The sequence below is a fragment of the Pristis pectinata genome, chromosome 5 (assembly GCF_009764475.1).
Source record: "Pristis pectinata isolate sPriPec2 chromosome 5, sPriPec2.1.pri, whole genome shotgun sequence".
In the NCBI taxonomy this organism is placed as follows: Eukaryota; Metazoa; Chordata; class Chondrichthyes; order Rhinopristiformes; family Pristidae; genus Pristis; species Pristis pectinata.
In genome coordinates this window covers 100,917,244-100,935,850 of record NC_067409.1, presented here as the reverse complement: position 1 = coordinate 100,935,850, position 18,607 = coordinate 100,917,244, and the positions used below count along the sequence as shown (strand labels likewise).

Here is an 18,607-nt window from a genome sequence, read left to right as displayed (position 1 = left end):
ATAATCCTGGGTTCTGTGTGAAGTCTGCATGTTCTCTTTGTGACCATGTGAGTTTCCTCTGGGTGTTCCAATTTCCTCCCACAGTTAGGTTAAACTGGCACTGTAATTGCCCCCTAGTGTGTAGGTGAGTAGTAGGAGAATCGGGGAGGGTGGTACTGGTAAGACGAAAGATGGGATTAGTGTAGGTGGGCTGTTGATGCCAGCCTAGATATAGTGGACCACGTCATAGTACTAATGCTTGCGTGACATGCGTGCTGAAGCATAGAAATTTTGCACTATACAGCAGAATTTCTAGCAAAAATTTTCAGGTGGATTTTATTTAAACCATACATACAGACTATGATCAAATCAATCACCATTGACAATGGCAAAGCAATATCCACTTATGCAAAGTTATACTGTTCAGAGCAAAAGGAGTCATTTTTTTCTATTATTTGTGTTTTACAGAGATGGGAGAGTATTGGGTATGGAAAGAAGCAGGTAAGACTTCTCCCACCGCAAATTACAACTGCACACAAGATCCTGGGCAGCACGGGCTATAGAACAGACCTTGTGACTACTGTGCTCATTGCCAAGTCAGCAGAGAAACTTGCGTGGGATCCTGACTGCAGGTAGCCTGGGCTGAAGTGGTGGGCTTGCAGAGGATGAGAAATTTAGGAGCAGGATAGGTCGGAGTTTCAACTTGAGAGGGGAAGGAAAATAAAATTGGAAAATTAATGGAAGTTGGGGGTGGAGCAAATGTTTGTGAATGGACATTAGTGGCTGTGGAGTAAGGGTTAGGGGTAAGTAAACAACAGCAGAGAATTATGAAGATATGAAATCGGTGTTGTGTCATACAGCACAGAAGTGGGCCCTTCAGCCCACCATGCCCATGCTAGCCTTTTGCCCATCTACAATCCCAGCCACACTAAACCGATGCCCTCTTGCTTAGATTCTATCAATGTCTCTCATAATTTTATCTAGCTTTTTAAGGTTGAAAGTAGAACTGTCATTCATTCAAAAACTGCTCTGTGATAGAGTTTCTAGGCCACTGTGTCTTCGTGGTCTAGAAATTCTATCGCATAGTGCACTTTGCTAGAATTAAGGCCACCAGAGCAGGACAGTGGCACAACAGTTACTCTAATGCTTCTAGTTATGAGGACTAGGGTTAGATCCAGACCTTAGGTGCTGCCTGTGGGGAGTTTGCATGTTCTCCCCATGGCCATGTTGACTTCCCCTGGGTACCCTGATTTCTTCTCAAATCCCAAAGACATTCTGGTTGGTAGGTTAACTAGCTGCTGCAAATTGTCCATAATGCAGGTGGGTGGCAGGAGAATTGGGGTGGAGTTGATGTGCACATGACAGAGAACAGGTTATCGGGAAGTAATGAGTAAATGGGATTTTTCAGTCAGCTGACAAAGATTCTATGGGCCAAATGGCCTCTTTCAATACCATGAGAACATGAAAATATGAAACGTATCTTCCATACGAGTTTGTCTTGTAATTACTTACAGTGCCCCATACAGGTTTACTTCTACATTTTTAAATTAAATCACAAATTAATTAAACTTAACTAACTTGTCTGTATAACAGCACCTCCTGATGAAGGTGCATAATGGGATAATAACTTCTCTTCATTATTAAGTTAGTCTATTTGTGAAATGTATGCTTAGAAATACTGCAGCCATTTCAAGTAGGTATTGTAAATCTCATATAGCTCAAGACTCTTCCACAAATTTGTTAATAGCATCTAAATGATAAATTACATAGTACAATTCTTTCCTTGCTTTGGGCAAGCAACTGCAATATATTATGTAAAGTTAAAATACAAATTTCACTAAACACTGGATAATGACAACTGCGACACAAGAGATTCTCAACTGCTCAGTTAATTATTATCTCTTTAGTTAGAGGAGGATGGTCCCCCAGGTGTATTTTTTCCCCTTGCACCTGTATTGTGATGTACTGGAACTAATGGAGCACAATACATTCTGTCTGTCCATGGACAAGTACAACCAGTTAACACTGTCCCCTTCAGATTGTATTTTAATGCAAGGCAGTACAAACAGAAAGGAATTAATGTAGTATTCATACCTTAGAAAGCTGTACAGTGGGAATATAGAAACAAATCAGGAGTTATGTAGATTGTGGCTTTAACAACATACAGGGAAAATAATGAACAGAGTCTAAAGCTGGAAGTATGATAACAGCATTGAGATCTATAATACAAAAGACAACTTTATACAAAAGTCATTTAAATTGCTTAAATGGTGGTAATGGTGGCACACAAATCAGAAGAATTTACAATGCAAATCGATCTGGAAGAAAGAATTCATCAGTGAGACTATAGTCAATGTAACTAAAACCACCAAAATAAGCATTACCCTCAACTGTTATTGATGTTTGGTTATTATATATGTCAGCACCAGTGGATATAAATTTTTGCACTTAACTAACATCAAACCCCTATATCCAGTGTTACCATTTTGGAAGGAATTAGATATTTGGCACTCAGATAAGGCAGAAGGGGCACAAATGCTGCAAATCATCTGGAGTTTTACGTAACAAATCTGGCATCCATTAAGAGTGACTCCAATCTATTTGTTTCTTTTAATAATTGTAAAGAACTGTACAATAAGGACTTTACAATTAAAATATTGTAAAGTCCTTCATCTGAATCGGATATTTTCCCAGATTCCAAAATTGATGAAGGATTGATTTCTACAGGAACACGTCACCTGCATTTGAGAGAGCATTTCAGCAATACCACCTCCTTTTCACCCATACCCATTTTAGATTATTGGTGGAACTAATAGCCTGCCAACTCTTTCTAATCATTTTGCCGGTTGCACAGAACTTCTCACTAAATAGTGAAGCAAGGTCAAGGTATGCCTGTTACTCTCATTTCCACCATTTTGCTAAGAATGCAACATAACTATGACACAAGGTGATTTTTATTTTATCCATACAAGTTTCCACTACGTCTTTGGAAAAGCTTGTTAGCTTAAGCCCTAGACCAGGTGCTTGAGATCAAGGACTATAACTCGTTGCAGTACTTAAGATGGAGATGAACTGTTTGAGGTGTTATTAAGCTGGGGGAGTGAAGGCCTGACCCTGGTCTCCAGCTGGGACAATGGTGCCCATCTCAGGGCTCCAGTCAGGACACTGGACACATGCCCCTTGACTCTGCTGCACGACAAACTGGGAAGTCAGACAATCACTTGGAAGGTCTGAGTTTAATAACTGAATGCCTGGAATTCCACCAAAAGTACTAAATTGTACATCCCCGATATTCGGTCTCGGGATGTTTGCTGTAAAAATGAAAATCATTCACAAATCCAAGTTTTATTTTCAATAACCCAAGATGATTATTCCAGCAGAATTTTGGGATTGGAATATTAACAATTAAATCCAATATATCAGTGTGGCACCATATATATCTCACAGAGATACTTAATACTGTGTGCAATGGATGGACAAAAGTAGGGTATCATGTATACATGTTCAGCGCCTGGGCAGTGTTTCATAACTGAATGGAGTTACAATGAAATAATAGTTAAGAGACAGATGTCCTTACTACCATCAGAAACCTGTCCAGCAGGCCAGCTGGGGACTTTGTACTGCGCTCAATGTGACATGAGTCTGAAATGGGGATACTTTGACCAGTTAGATAGCACATTTTACACTCACTATTCATAGAACATTTCAGCACTGTACAGGCCCTTCAGCCACAATGTTGTGCTGACATTTTATCCCACTCTAAGATCTATCTAACCCTTCCCTCCCACATAGCCCCCCATTTCTCTATCATTCATGTGGCTATCTAAGAGTCTCTTAAATGTCCCTAATGTATCTACCTCCACAACCTCTGCCAGCAGTGCGTTCCACACACCCACCACTCTGTGTAAAAAAAACTTACCCCTGACATCCCCCTTATACCTTCCTCCAATCATCTTAAAGTTATGTCCCCACATGTTAGCCATTGTCACACTGGGGAAAAAGTCTCTGACTGTCCACTCGATCTATGCCTCTTATCATCTTGTACACCTCTATCAAGTCACCTCTCATCCTCCTTCTCTCCAAAGAGAAAAGCCCTAGCTCACTCAACCTATCCTCATAAGATATGCTCTCCAATCCAGGCAATATCTTAGTAAATCTCCTCTGCACCCTCTCCAAAGTTTCGACATCCTTCCTATAATGAGGTGACCAGAACAGAACACAATACTCCAAGTGTGGTCTAACCAGAGTTCTATAGAGCTGCAACATTACCTGGCGGCTCTTGAACTCAATACCCCGACTAATGAAGGCCAACACACCATATGCCTTCTTAACAATCCCATCGACCTGCGCGGCAACCTTGAGAGAGCTATGGACACGGACCCCTAGATCCCTGTGTTCCTCCACACTGCTAAGAGTCCTACCATTAACCTTGTATTCTGCCTTCAAATTCAATCTTCCAAAATGTATGCACATGCTACTTGTATGCACATGCACACACAACTTGTAGCACTTCACAATAATATGTCTTTTTTCTACTTGGAGCCTATCCTCCTCAGAGCAGACATAGAACATAAAACACAACAGCACAGTACAGGCCCTTCAGCCCACAATGTTGCGCCGACATTTTACCCTGCTCTAAGATCCATCTAACCCTTCCCTCCCACATAGCCCCCCCATTTTTCTATCACTCGTGTGTCCATCTAAGAGTCTCTTAAATGTCCCTAACGTATCTGCCCCCACAACCTCTGCCGGCAGTGCGTTCCATGCACCCACCACTCTCTGTGTAAAAAAGCTTACCCCTGACATCCCCCTTATATTTTCCTCCAATCACCTTCAAATTTATCTCCCCTCATGTTAGCCATTGTCGCCGTGGGAAAAAGTCTCTGACTGTCCACTCAATCTATGCCTCTTATCATCTTGTACACAAGATATATTTTCTGAAATTACTTCCATTTCGATCAGTGCTGCCATGGTGTTCTTAGTTACCTGTTATCAGCAAGGTAAACTAATAAGCCATCTTTCAGATGCAGCACTGTACAAATATATTTTGAATAGATGAATCTACATTGCTCTGCCTCATGAAGATGTTCAAACACTTTCTGGTTATCTGATGTCGGCAAGTTGAGTTTATTACAAAGCTTCCTGAATAAAAATAACTTTAAAAAATCAGTGGTGGGATAATCCAAACATGTGGAGATTACCTATTAATAAAAGTTTGACGCAACATCAGGAGGTAATTTTTCATAAAGTAAAACTAGCTTTTTTAAAACCTGCTGGTATAGTGAGGTTCATTTAAAATTTCAAAACTGACATCGAAAGGAATTCTCTTTTTAATAGGGCCCAGGAATTTTGGGCTATGGATCCAAGGTAGTTGGAGTTGAGATTAAGACCAGTCATGATACAACTGAATAACTCAGCAGGTTTAAGGGGATGAATTGCAAACTTCTGTTTCTGTATTTCAGTGTGATTTCATTTTTCCCTATTGTCACAGAAAACTCAGCCAGCCCCTACTACTTAACATATGTTCATTTTTTCCAAAATAAATATTGCCAAAACAAAATAATGAATAAGAGATAACCTCATGGCATAATCTAAATACCAAACTGAAACATTTAACTGAAAGCAATGACACAGAGAAAGAAATGAGCCCCAGCAGTAGTGTGTCAACATGTGCCAACTTTACACCAAAAGTAACTTAAGAAATTTCTTTGGTTTGTTGAAGAAATGTGGGACATTATTCATGATCTTATATCTTGTGACAAAGTTTTGAACAGAAAAAGATAATTGGATATTTAGAAATGAATAGCAATGTAAACAGCTTTCAGTTATTAACTGTCTAGCTCTTCATTATCACTTCCCATAGCATAGAAGTTTTTGTTTCACGTTATGATTTGTAGCAAGCGATAAGCCTTAAATAGTTAATGCATGAATAGATGTCCAATATTTGGTTAAGGCAATGTTTTCATGTGATTCAGGACCTAGTTTGTGTAATGATATTGGTATATTATTGTCACTTGTACCGAGGTACAGTGAAAAATTTGTCTTACAAACCGATCTTACAGGTCAATTCATTACACAGTGCAGTTACATTAAGTTAGTACAGAGTACATTGATGTAGTACAGGTAAAAAAAACAATAACAGTACAGAGTAAAGTGTCACAGCTACAGAGAAAGTGCAGTGCAATAAGGTGCAAGGTCACAACAAGGTAGATCGTGAGGTCATAGTCCATCTCATTGTATAAGGGAACTGTTCAATAGTCTTATCACAGTGGGGTAGAAGCTGTCCTCAAGTCTGGTGGTATGTGCCCTCAGGCTCCTGTATCTTCTACCCGATGGAAGAGGAGAGGAGAGAGAACGTCCCAGGTGGGTGTGTAACTAGCAATATTTTACAAGTTCCCAGAGCCAAAATATTTTTTTTTTAAACCTCTTTTTCTTTCCAGCAATCTGTAAAATAAGGACTCTAAGACCTCTGCAGACCTGCGTTTTCTACATTTGATCAACATTAACAGGCTCTTAAGACGATAAGAAATAAAGCAAGCAGTAGAACATGGCCACTTCACCATTGAAAAGGGTCAGGACTGATCATCTCCATAGCACTTTCCTTCCCAAACTCCACATCCTTTGATTCCCTTAATATCTAAAAATCTATCAATCTCTTTCTTGAACCTCCAGAGCCCTCTTGGCAGAAAATTTCAAAGATTCATTACTCTTTGATTAAGAAATTTCTCATTTCTATTCTGAATGACCATTCCCTGATATTAAAACCCATGGTCAGACTGCTACTGTAGAAAACAGAAGTCCAGGAAACAGAGTTACTGATCACTTAAAAACCAACACCACAACTCATTTACCAATGAATCCAGCATCGGGAAGGCAGCCAAGTAGAGGAAAGCCTTTCTTGTTTTACTTCCCACAGAATCATCCACATGATGTAATTTGTTGATGATATAATATCCCAGATCGGTGTGTGCTGAAAATAGAACAGACGAAATAAGGGCAAAGTTATCACACCTAACATCGAACTTACTGTCCAAGTTCTGGGGCCATTCACCATGCCCCCTTTTTTAAAAATAATATTTTTAAGCATTTCACCAGCAGCAAAGTCTATCAATTAAATTAACTGTTTTAAACTATATATTGGCTTAAATGTATCAACCTATTTTGACCTTATCTCTAAACTGTCATACTACTACCTGACATCCACCACTGAATAAGCTGAGCCTTTTCAGATAAACATTGGGAATACTGAAGCAAAACTTTGATCTGACCATTAACTCTTCTCTATCAGCGGTAAATTCTTGAAGTGACTTCAGAGAATTTACAGTTTTGTTTATATTTGACCTTGCAATGAGCTCCGGGACATATATTTTTGTATTTTAACAGTGTGGTATTAGCTGATTCCCCCTTTGCCTTAGTTTGCCTATGAAACTCTCAGGTCTGCCTTTGTGACCTCCATACTTGACTATCCAGCACTCCCCTCAGAGGTCTCCCTTGTTCTCCGCTCTGTAAAACTGTGGCTATCCTAAACTCCACAGCCCCTTTCCTAATTTGCACTACCCCATTTACCCTTCAGTTGCCAGCTGAACGTTTACACAGCCTTCTGATTTAACTAAAACTTGATCTTAAAATTCATAGTCATACAGCACAGAAACAGGCCATTTGGCCCACCATGACAATGCTGATCCATCTACAGCAATCCCATTTACCAGCACTTCGTCCGTAGCCTTCTATGCTTTGATAATTCAAGTGACCATCTAGAAACTGCTTAAGTGCTGTGAGAGTACTTGCATCTACGTCCCACTCAAGGCAATGGGTGCCAGGTTCTAACTACTGTTTGGGTGAAAAAAAAAATTTCCTCAGATCCCCTCTAAACCTCTTTCCCATTACCCCAAGTCTATGTCCTCTAGTTTTTGACACTGTTTCCTGTGTATGCCCACTTATAATTTTGCATACCTCAATCAGGTCCTACCCAGAAACACTCAGCAGGTCAGGCAGCATCTGTGAAAAGGGAAACAGAGTTAACGTTTCAGGGTCTTTGACCTGAAACCGTTTCTCATCCCACAGATGAGGCCTGACCTGCTAAGTATTTCCAGCACTTTGTTTTTATTTTACTCCTCAAGGTCTTCTCTTCTCTCAGGGAAACAATCTCAATTTCTCCAGTTTAACCCTTTAATTGTCATCTCATCTCTAGTATCATCCTAGGAGATTTTTCTGAACCCTTCCCCAAAGAATTAACATCCTTCCTAAAGTGCACATGGACACACTACTCCTCTGGACAAAACTGTATGTTTCCTGGTCTTCATAATGTATGTTTCTACTCATAAAACCCAGGATCCCACTTGAAGTATTAATTAATATGTCAACCGGTTTTATTACCTTCAAAATACTTATGTCCAAAAATCACCAAGTCTTATGTCTCTTGTGCCTCCACAAGTCCACTGAAGTGGTGCTATTTAATATTTAATATTTACTGCCTTTCCAAATTCTTCCACCTCACATTTCTGAGTGGAATTTCTTCTTCCATTTAATGAAAATAGTTCTGGGGGGAGGGGGGTGGGCACAGAGGGCTTCCTTTCCCCTCCACCCAGAGGGATAAAGAGAAGAGAGAGCATAAGACAGAGAAAAAGGAGAGAAAGAGAGATGCAGAAAGAGGCAGAGAAACAGAAAGAGGAAAAGGAGACCGATAAGCAGGAAAGAGGGATCAAGGAATAGAGAAAGTGCAAAGGAATCAGGAGAGACTGAGGAAGAGAGGGGAAAAAAAGCAAGGAACACGTACAAGAATGATACTGAAATTTATTCAACTGATTGGTGAAAATGTGAAAAATAATTCTGCTTTTATCTTACATGGTGTTTGCCTGAAACCCCATTTGGAAACTGCAGGTTTTGTTTGAATAGTGCATAACCAGAACCAGAACGGAAGAGGGCAAGAGCTGAGAAATTATGGGAAAGGTGAAAACTGTAACATTGTTCTTGGAATCACCTCATCATTTGACTTTGTAATGATTATTTTCTTATTCAAATAAAGTGATTTAAATTTACAATAGACAGCAATTTTTGAACTGATATGTATATTCACAACACACGATGCACACGCAAGGTCTGCAGAATCATAGATGACCCTTCTCATCCCTCCAATGACCTATTTGTCCCACTGCCGTCTGGCAAGCGGTACCAGAGCATCCGGGCCAGAACTACTAGACTGTAAAACAGCTTTCTCCCCCAGGCTGTCAGGCTCCTGAATACTCTGGAGGCAGTTTCAGACAAATGCTGTGTCAAAAGCGCTGGTTTGCACAACGGTGTATAAGAACTTTGGCTGCTGCTGAACATGTTTATAAATTTAGTGCAACACACTGAGTTCTGTATTTTCTTCGTCCAACTCGGTTTTGCACTAACTCTGCACTAAATTTGTATTCTGTATATACTGCTTTTTGCACTTGCACAATTTTTGTGTCTGCATTTATTGTATTTCCTCTGTTCTATGTATGTCCTCTGTTGTGAGAGTCTGGGGGAAACGACATTTCATTCCTCCATGTGTTTTTAGAGCATATGAGTGAATGACAATAAAGTATAAGTTGAACTTGATATTTTCAATCTAGAAAGAGTCTGTAACCTTAGATGTTAAAGGAGCCTCTGATTGCTAAGTAACATGTCCAGAAGTAGCCAATGACATGTACAAATGCCTGACAGTCTAAAAATACTTAGATGTTGCTAAAATGTTAGTTTGATCGAATACACTTAGAAGAGAAATCCTATGCAGCAGAGCAATAACTACTGAAGCTGACAAAATAAGGAAGGAGGAGGAAGAAACACGGAATGATGATGATACAATATAATCTTATGTGCTTTTTGGAGGAAGAAAAGATTGAAGGGAAGAAAATGAATTCGCTGATTTTTTACTGCCTATAGATCTTTCACCAAGAGTTAGTGTGATGAGTCCTGGCTTTAAAGAAGTGAGGATGCCGGAAGGAAAAAGGAGAAATCCTCCTGTATTTGGCCTTTCAAAACTGTCTAATAAAAATTTAAACCATTATATTTGAATAAGAGCATTAATCAATCTAAATTGAGAGACAAAATTGTCTTACAGGAACACTACTACTAAGCTTTGCCTTACCTTGACTTCTCACCCCTTATTCAACTCCTTTGAGGTTACAGTCATGCATTATTCAAACAAAATTTGTAACCTCTAAATTTGCAAACAAATCAGTTTAAACAAATCACGTAAAAGAATAATGTTTAGAAAACTCCAGAAAAATATACAAGATGATTTGCGCATTGATTAAATTAAATCAATAAGATTGTGGAAGAAGAGGTTGAAGGTTACATTTAAACTGTCCATCAGTTGAGAAAGTTGTGGTACAATTTCTGGGAATATGCATATGGGAGGGATATACTAGTCTTATCAACTGAAATCTAAAGGAGAAGAGAAATTGGAAAAGCAAACTAAGCTTCTTAGAAGCAGTTTTAGTACTGATGGATGGGAGGGGACTTCCTCATTTACATAAGAAACGGGAGCAGAGCTGGGCCAGTCAGACCCATGAGCCACCATTCAAGAATTTCACACCTGATCCAAACTTGGCCTCAATAGCACTTTCCTCTGCTTTCTCTATATCCTTTGACTCCCTTATAATTTTAAATGTCTGCCACTCTCTGCCTTGAATATATTTAGTAACTCCCCATCCACAGCTCTCTGGGCTACAGCATTCCATAGATTCAGGACTCAAAGAAATGAGTGACTGCATATTCTGAATCCTTGCCCCTTACTTCTAAATACACCCACTAGGGGAAGCATCCTCTCTGCATCCATTCTGTCGACTCCTCTCAAAATCTTATACTATTCCATAGTCCGAGCATAGGTACAACCTGTTTAACCTCAGCCTCATCATCCCACAAATCAATCTAGTGAATCTTCACTGCATTTCTGCCAATGCAAGCACATCTTTCATTAAATTATGGAGACCAAAACTGTGTATAGCACTCCAGGTTCAAGCTCATCAGCAACGTTAAAGCTGCACCAAAACCGACTTGCTGGCCCCGTGATCAGTTGTGTAGAATAAGAAGCTAAGACCAAGGAAGTTCAGAATAGACAACACTATGAGTGACTTGTCACAAAAAGACAGAAACTAGAAAAGTGCAAGATGGTTCAAAACCAACAACAGTTTAGTGAAGTCATTCACTCCCACTGTCTGGAGAGGTGAGAACAGGAGTTTAATGGTAACAGTAGTGGTAGCAGTGATGATTTTTCTTGCATGACTGCATAAGTGATTTGTGGTTGGTTCTACTAAACAGTGGTGACATGCTGTTGTACTTCAATATATAATCTAGTTATTTGCACCAGATTAAAAGGATAATCTGTCTGGAGTAATGACAGTTCATCACATCATACAGACTCACTTATAGAGCGCAGCCATAAAAGAGTTATGATAAACAATTGAACCATTATGTAACCTAAAGAAAAAAATAATAATTTACGAATGTAATTTAGCAGGGCATTGTGGGTACTGTATAAATCTGAAAGAGTAATAGTCTAGTATTTTGCATTTGAAATCAATACTTTTCAGTGTAGTTTCTACATTTAGACCTCAGACTTATCCCACATACAAGATGTTGAGAGACACATGCAATAAGTGTTAATGAGAGAGAAAATGGATATCTAATGCAGCTCCTTTCTTTACTCTTTATGCCTTATGGTATAGAATAAAACTAAATGCAGATAATTCTCCACAAATGCAAGGGGGGAATACATCTATGTCTGTTTTGACCCTCTGAGTGCACACCTCAAACTGTGTTATCTCCTCCCTTCCCCAGCTTTTCTTCAGCTCTAGCACTGTACTGCATAATAAAATCTGATACTTTATTGCATGATGTAATAATGATGAAGGTTGGTAAATGTGAGGGGCACAGATATCCTTCCCATTGAAAATATTTTCAGTCTTGGAGCACAATGCTAGCAGTGTTACCAAATACCACAGCAACTCAACTTCAGAAGTAAGTAAAAAAAAGCATCTCACTTTGCCAAGTCACATTCCATCTTCAGGATGAACCTAAAATGCCTGATGAAAGTTTCTCCTTAACACTTCTTGAGGAAGATACAAGTGGAATGAATTTAACCACAAACCTTTGGTATTCATCTTCTGCAATGAGTGTGCTACCAAAGGCTTTGCCCTTTTAATTTTACAATTTTTATAACAATAAATCTTTAATTACATTTTAATTTTTGTATGTTTTATTTACTCAGAATCAAGTTCTAGGAAATAACATTAGCGTCATCTGCTTTAAAACACATTTCCAGTCTTGGATCAAAGGATCAAAAGCTGAGAAATCTGCTGGACAATGGTGTACCGGTGCATAAAAGCTCAAGCATCTGATAATTATCTGCCAAATGGATCAAGTAACATGCACCTAATTTTTGCCACATTAGTGAAGGCAAAAGATTACCTATTAGAATGTGAAAGATGGCAGCCACAGTGCCAGCTGTGACCATGCAGAGGACAGCCTTGATCCTATCCCGCCTACTGTGAACAAATACCAGGCCCACATTCTTAAAGTCGCTCATTGGCCCGGTGAAGAACTTCATAAGGGAGTAGGCCAGCCCATAGCTGGCAAGCATCTCGATGGCATCCTCCTTTACAGCTGCTATACCCCTGTTCAATGCCTATTCAGAAATGACAGGAGATGGAAAAAAAAAGCAATTATTATAAAGTCCATAAAAGTGCATTTTAAAATGTACATTCAGTGAATTTTAACATTAGTAAAATAAAACAAAGTTAAAATAAAACAGGGTGGAAAATGTAGCATTCACCTGCAATGTTAGATGCAACTGATGCACAGAATAAACAGTCAGATAAAGATTTCAGTTTTGTTCAAGTTTCATGATGAACCAAACACTTGTATCCCAGACTGAAGCAGCACAAGAATCAGCTCTCGGACAGGCTGCAATTAGTTGTGGTTACAACAATGGGACATTTGAATGACATCAATCAAGGGCTTATATTAACCTCCTTCCTGAAGCTGACAGCCTCTTTGTTGGTGACACAAAATTCTCATCAACTTCCTACAGTATTTGATTTAACATAGTCTACCTCGACACTACTTTTCTGTGAATATTCCCACATTCCTTGATTCTTTGAATGTTCAGAAATCAGTTCCCGTTTTGAATGCAATCGATGGCTGAGCCCCACAGCCTACAGAGGATAGAGAATTCCAAAGACTCATCAACATCCAACCGACGAAATTTATCTTCATTTAATCCTAAATAGTCTACCTCATTTTGAGATCCTTGGTTCTAGATGCTATAACCAGGGAAACATCTTATTAGTATCTAGCCAATCAAGAGCTCTAAGAATGTTTTAAAATGAGGTTACCTCTCATTCTTCCAAACTCTGGAGAACTCATCCCGTCATGATATGACATGTGATAAGCATAGATAGGGTGAATGCACAGTCTTCTTCCCCCAGAGTTGGGGAATCAAGAACTGGAGGGCATAGGTTTAAAATGAGAAGGGAGAGATTTAATAGGATCCTGAGGGGCAACCTTTTAACCCAGAGGATAACCCGTGCATGGAATAAGCAACCAGAGGTTGTAGCAGGCACAATTACAACATTTAAGTGAAATTTAGATAGGTACATGGATAGGAAAGGGATATGGGCCAAACGCAGGCAAATGGCTTAGCTTGGCATCTTGGTCGGCATGGACTAGTTGGGCCTAAGGGCCTGTTTCCATGCCATATGACTCCATGACCTGCCATCACATGAACAAGTCTGGTGACTCTTAACTGCACATTCTCTGTAGTAAGTGTGCCTTCCTTAGGAAAGGACACCAGAACTGCACACAATGCTTTGGGTATTGTCCAAGTTCATACAAGTTGTACTTAAATCTTCAAACAATACAGGCCAACGCATTATTTACATTCCTAATTGCCTACTGCAACCTAAATGTTAGCTTTCAATGACTTATGTACAAGGAACATCAACAGTTCCCACTCTCTCACCACTGAAAAAATATTCAGCATTTCTGCATTTTCTTATGAAGTGCAAAACATCACATTTTTCCACATTGTCCTCCATCTGCAATGTTGTTGGCCACTTACTAAGCTTCTCCATATCCCCTTCACACCTCGCTGCATCATTGGTGCTCACACTCGCACCTAGGTTTGTGTCATAGGCAAACTTGAAAATGTTATATTTGGACCTTCGATGCAAATAGTTGATGTAGATTGTGACAAGTGGGGGCCCCAAGTATATATTCCTGAGAGTAGCCCACTAGTAACATCCTGCCAACCTGGGTCAGACTGGTTGTTTTACTACTCTCTGCAGTGACTTTACAAATGATTAACTTTAAGTGCTACGATTTCACACACAAGACCAGAGCGAATATATTTGTCTAGAAATTGCTTCTACAGCAAGGTGTATGTTTTCACACCAGTGCCTGTAAATAGCACATTTAGCTGCTGGTTTTGTGATGAGCTAACACACATTCTGTTTGAAGGCCCACCTCTAGAGATTTGGTGTATAGTGTTTTTTTTGTGTGTTGCATCATTATGGAGTGGTAGTCTGGTTAAGTCCCAGGTCCAGAGAGAAGCAAGTGAGCGTCGCCTGGGAGGGTCAAGGATCAGGATAGATCAATCGGTAGAGGGATTATGGTGAGGTCCAGATTGGTTGGGGGGGCTGGTGGGATGTGAGGGAAAGGATTCAATCAACACTTCAAAAGGTGGAACTGATAGTCAGGAAAACATGATTGACTTTGGATTCAGGGGTGGGTTCTGGTGGTTGAGAAGTTGTTAGTTCAGGTTGCCAGATGGGTGGGTGGGATGTGGAGGAGGTCAGAGACCTTGGAGAAAGAAATAGACACAGAGAAACTGAAAGATAGCTTGTTAACTATCTACTTGGAAGGGACCTTTCCAAGGAAGGTTCCATTGCTGGATGGGTGTCAGTTTGTAGGCACCTGTTTCTCTACAAATGCCCTGCAGAAAATGTAAACATCCAAACCACACATGAAACTTACAGAAGTGGTATCCAGCATTGTGTTGAGTATCTGGATATATATACACACACGCATATGAACACACACACACAAACTTACAGCCATTGATCAACTCACCACAAATTCCCCATTTCCAATGTTTGATTTTTCCACTGATAATGGATTGTAAGGAGCAAGAAAACAGAGCACTACTGTTTTCTAAGCAATTATAGTTTTTAACTCATTGTATTTTATCACTGAAGGGTGGTTTTACTACTCCATTTTGCTTATTCTCATCAAATACAAGGGTTTGGAGAATGCAATTGCCTATTTTTCCTGTGGAGAGAAGTACCTAAGTGATTCAAAGTTAAAGTGCCAATTGATGTTGCCCAGAGCATCAGACACAAGGCAGTGTCTGTAAACCTCTAGTGCAAGAGGAGTGAGCTGGCAGCAAAATACATGAATCATTGAGCCTTGTACAAGCAAGGTCAGAGTGCAGAAAATTAATCAGTGGAAGATACAAGCTTTAGAAACACTGAGGTTAACCTCAAATCCCATACTTGTCTAGGGTCTACAGTTACTTAAAACAATTTCTCATCTCAACTTTCACCCTGACCTTTACCCACATCAACAGATGTTTGATCTAATGCAGCACAAGCTACAAGATGAATTTTGCTGTGAACAGAATTGTTGCTGTGATCAGCGACCCATAACACTTAATGCACATCAAGCACCAAGGCAACACAGCACCTTGGAGGAGTCTTCTTTCTTTAGCACAAAAACATGGTGCAAGAACATGTGCAAATTTAAAATATGCAGCAATTTGCCCTCCTAATGACTTCATTAAGCACATGATATGTAACCAACATCGTGAACCTGGATCATGCAAGAGATAGACGATTATTGCAAAAGGATTTGTACAGGAGTATGAATAGCTTACTACAATTATATCTGCCTTGGTGAGGCCACACCTGGAGTACGGGAACAATTTTGTCCTAAATTTTAAATTTTATTTATAGTGTGGTAACAGGCCCTTCCGGCCCAACAAGTCCGCGCTGCCCATTTTAAACCCAAATTAACCTACCCGTACATCTTTGCAATGTGGGAGGAAACCAGAGCACCTGGAGGAAACCCACGCAGACACGGGAGAACGTACAAACTCCTTACAGACAGCGGCGGGAATCGAACCCCGATCGCTGGCACTGTTATGGCGTCGCGCTAACCGCTACGCTACTGTGCCTATTTGCTGTAGAGGGTGCAGCAAAGACTCACCAGACTGATTCCTATGAATGCCGGGTCTGTCTTGAGCAGAGGTTGAGTAGGTTAGACCTCTGTTCTCTCGAATCCAGAAGAATGAGGGTTCTAAGGGTAACTGCAGAGATGTTACAGCCACTGGCTGAGGAGAATAGAAGCACAGTTCACAGTCTCAAAATAAAACATAGTGTGACACAATGGCATAACCAGTGGAGGTGAAGCCATTGTGTCGTTACTCATTAAAATGAGATTAGTGTAAATGGGTGCTTGGTCCGCACAGATTGGTGGGCTGAGTGGCCTGTTTCTGTCCATGGATAGATTTTTGGACACGAAGACAATTGAGAGATAAAGGATTAGGCAGGAATGGAGACTTGTTTCCATGTTGTAAAGGATAAGCCATTTAGGACCGAGACAGAGATATTAGAAGAATCAAGGAATATGGAGAAAGGGCACAAAATGGAGATGAGGTAGAAATTCAATCTGTTGAATGCTGGAGCTGCTTGAGGAGGCAAATAATCTACTCCAACTTCTATATTTTACATTCTTATGCCTGTTTCTTAATGAGAAAGTGATCACTAATTCTCAGCATCGCCTGAAGCCACTGTAATGCTTTATGGTTGCATGATCTCCTGGTACAGCTACAAGGGATATTCCATTTGCCAGGGTGCAAACCTCTAGTGACAGCAACCTAAACAATCTGGTCAATGAGCTTGAGAGTAGAAGGAAGTGTTTTAAACTTGGGGTGCTAGGAGGATCCCACCTTCACCCCATTCCTCAAACGTTCAGAAATGAAGCAACATTAGCGGAGATATAGTCATAGAGATTAACAGCAGGAGTAAGAGCTATCACTGTCCCCGTTCCAGAAAATAAAAAATCCATGACCTTGCTGGCCTGACCGTGGTTAGTACTATAACCTACAAACACGGCATCAGCCCTTACAATAACACTCAGCAATATTGCAACATTCACACGCAATCCACAGCTGAAAAGCTATGCCATTACGAAAGGCATCACGTTATTTGCATCCACTTCCCAAACACAAACCTCTGCTGCAAAGTTCACACACTCCATTCCATTCTCCCAATTCCTGTGTCTCCATCACATTTGCTCTGATGACAAGACATTCTGCACAGTTGCCTCTGAAATATCTTCCATCTTGCTCAACTGTGGTTTCTCCTTTACCACAGTGGATAGAGCATTTGATATCTTCTCATCTACTTCTCAACCTCCAATCCAGAGAGGATTCTTGCTCTCTCCACAGACAGGACAAATGATCCTCACTTCCACTCCACCAGCTTCTGCATTCAAAGAATCATCCATCACAATAGCTGCAAGCTCCAAAAAGATTCCACCGCCAGACACATATTCCCCTCCCCTCCCCTTCAGCAATTCAAGGAATCACTACTTTTGTGACTCCCTGGTCCACTTTTCCCTACCCCACCAACCACTCCACATTATATGGTACTTTCCCCATGCAACCACAAGAGATGCAACACCTGTCCTTTCACCTATTCCCTTCCCACCATCCAGGGACCTAAACAGTCTTTCCAGATGAAGCAGTGATTCACTTGCAACCTTATGTACTGCATTCTGTGTTCACAATGTGACCATCCCTATACTGGAGAAACTAAACACAGATTGGGTGATCATTTTGCAGAACACCTACTTTCAGCCTACAGGAGTGACCCTGAGCTTCCAGTTTCCTGACACTTCAATTCCCCATCTTACTCCCACTCTGACATCTGCCTGTGGCCCCCTGCACTTTTACAATGAGGCCCAACATAAGCTTAAGGAACAACATCTCCTCTTGTTGCAGTCACGTTGCAGTCTTCCAGACTCAATAATTGGAATTGGTTTATTACTGTCACAGCTACCAAGGTACAATGAAAAACTTGTCTTGCCTACTGTTCCTACAGATCAATTCATTAAACAGTGCATTGAGGTAGTACAAGGTGAAACGGTAACAGAATGCAGAATAAGGTGTAACCGCTACAGAGAAAGTGCAGTGCGGATAGACAATAAGGTCATAACGAGGTAGATTGTGAGGTCAAGAGTCCAGCTTCAGGTAACGCGCTGTGTCTTCGTCTGTATTAGAGCTGGCCATTTTTGCCCGCCATCCGTCTGTGGTTTTGGCTCAGTATTTCTCATTCTATTGGTATAGTCTGGCATGTTGGGCATGTCCTACATCCTTGCTATTAGCAACATATAACACAGAAAAAGCAGCACAAATCTGATTCTGACTGGAACATCAACACGTTTGGTCTCACCCTATCAGATATTTCCTTTGCTCCACTCATCATTCTGCTCAAGCTAGTTTTCAGTGGCAGAGAAATGTCCACTTTCTCTACTGCTGAAAGCCAACTGGGTTTCTCTCTTTCCCAGTTCTGACAAAGGGTCTTGAACCTGAGACATTAAT

At 40.4% G+C, this 18,607-nt stretch overlaps 1 protein-coding gene across 2 annotated transcripts in view; it reads right to left on the bottom strand.

Annotated features, from left to right (window-relative positions):
* Nucleotides 1–18,607, bottom strand: part of LOC127570912 (progressive ankylosis protein homolog B-like) — a 94,844-nt gene that overhangs the window by 46,405 nt on the left and 29,832 nt on the right. For both annotated transcript variants that reach the window (XM_052016837.1, XM_052016836.1), the window contains exons 2-3: nucleotides 12,415–12,631; nucleotides 6,831–6,949 (exon numbers count right to left, since the gene is read on the bottom strand). In XM_052016837.1, coding sequence (XP_051872797.1) covers nucleotides 6,831–6,949; nucleotides 12,415–12,586 — 291 coding nt within the window. In that variant the 5' untranslated portion in view covers nucleotides 12,587–12,631. The remainder of the gene's footprint in view (nucleotides 1–6,830; nucleotides 6,950–12,414; nucleotides 12,632–18,607) is intronic.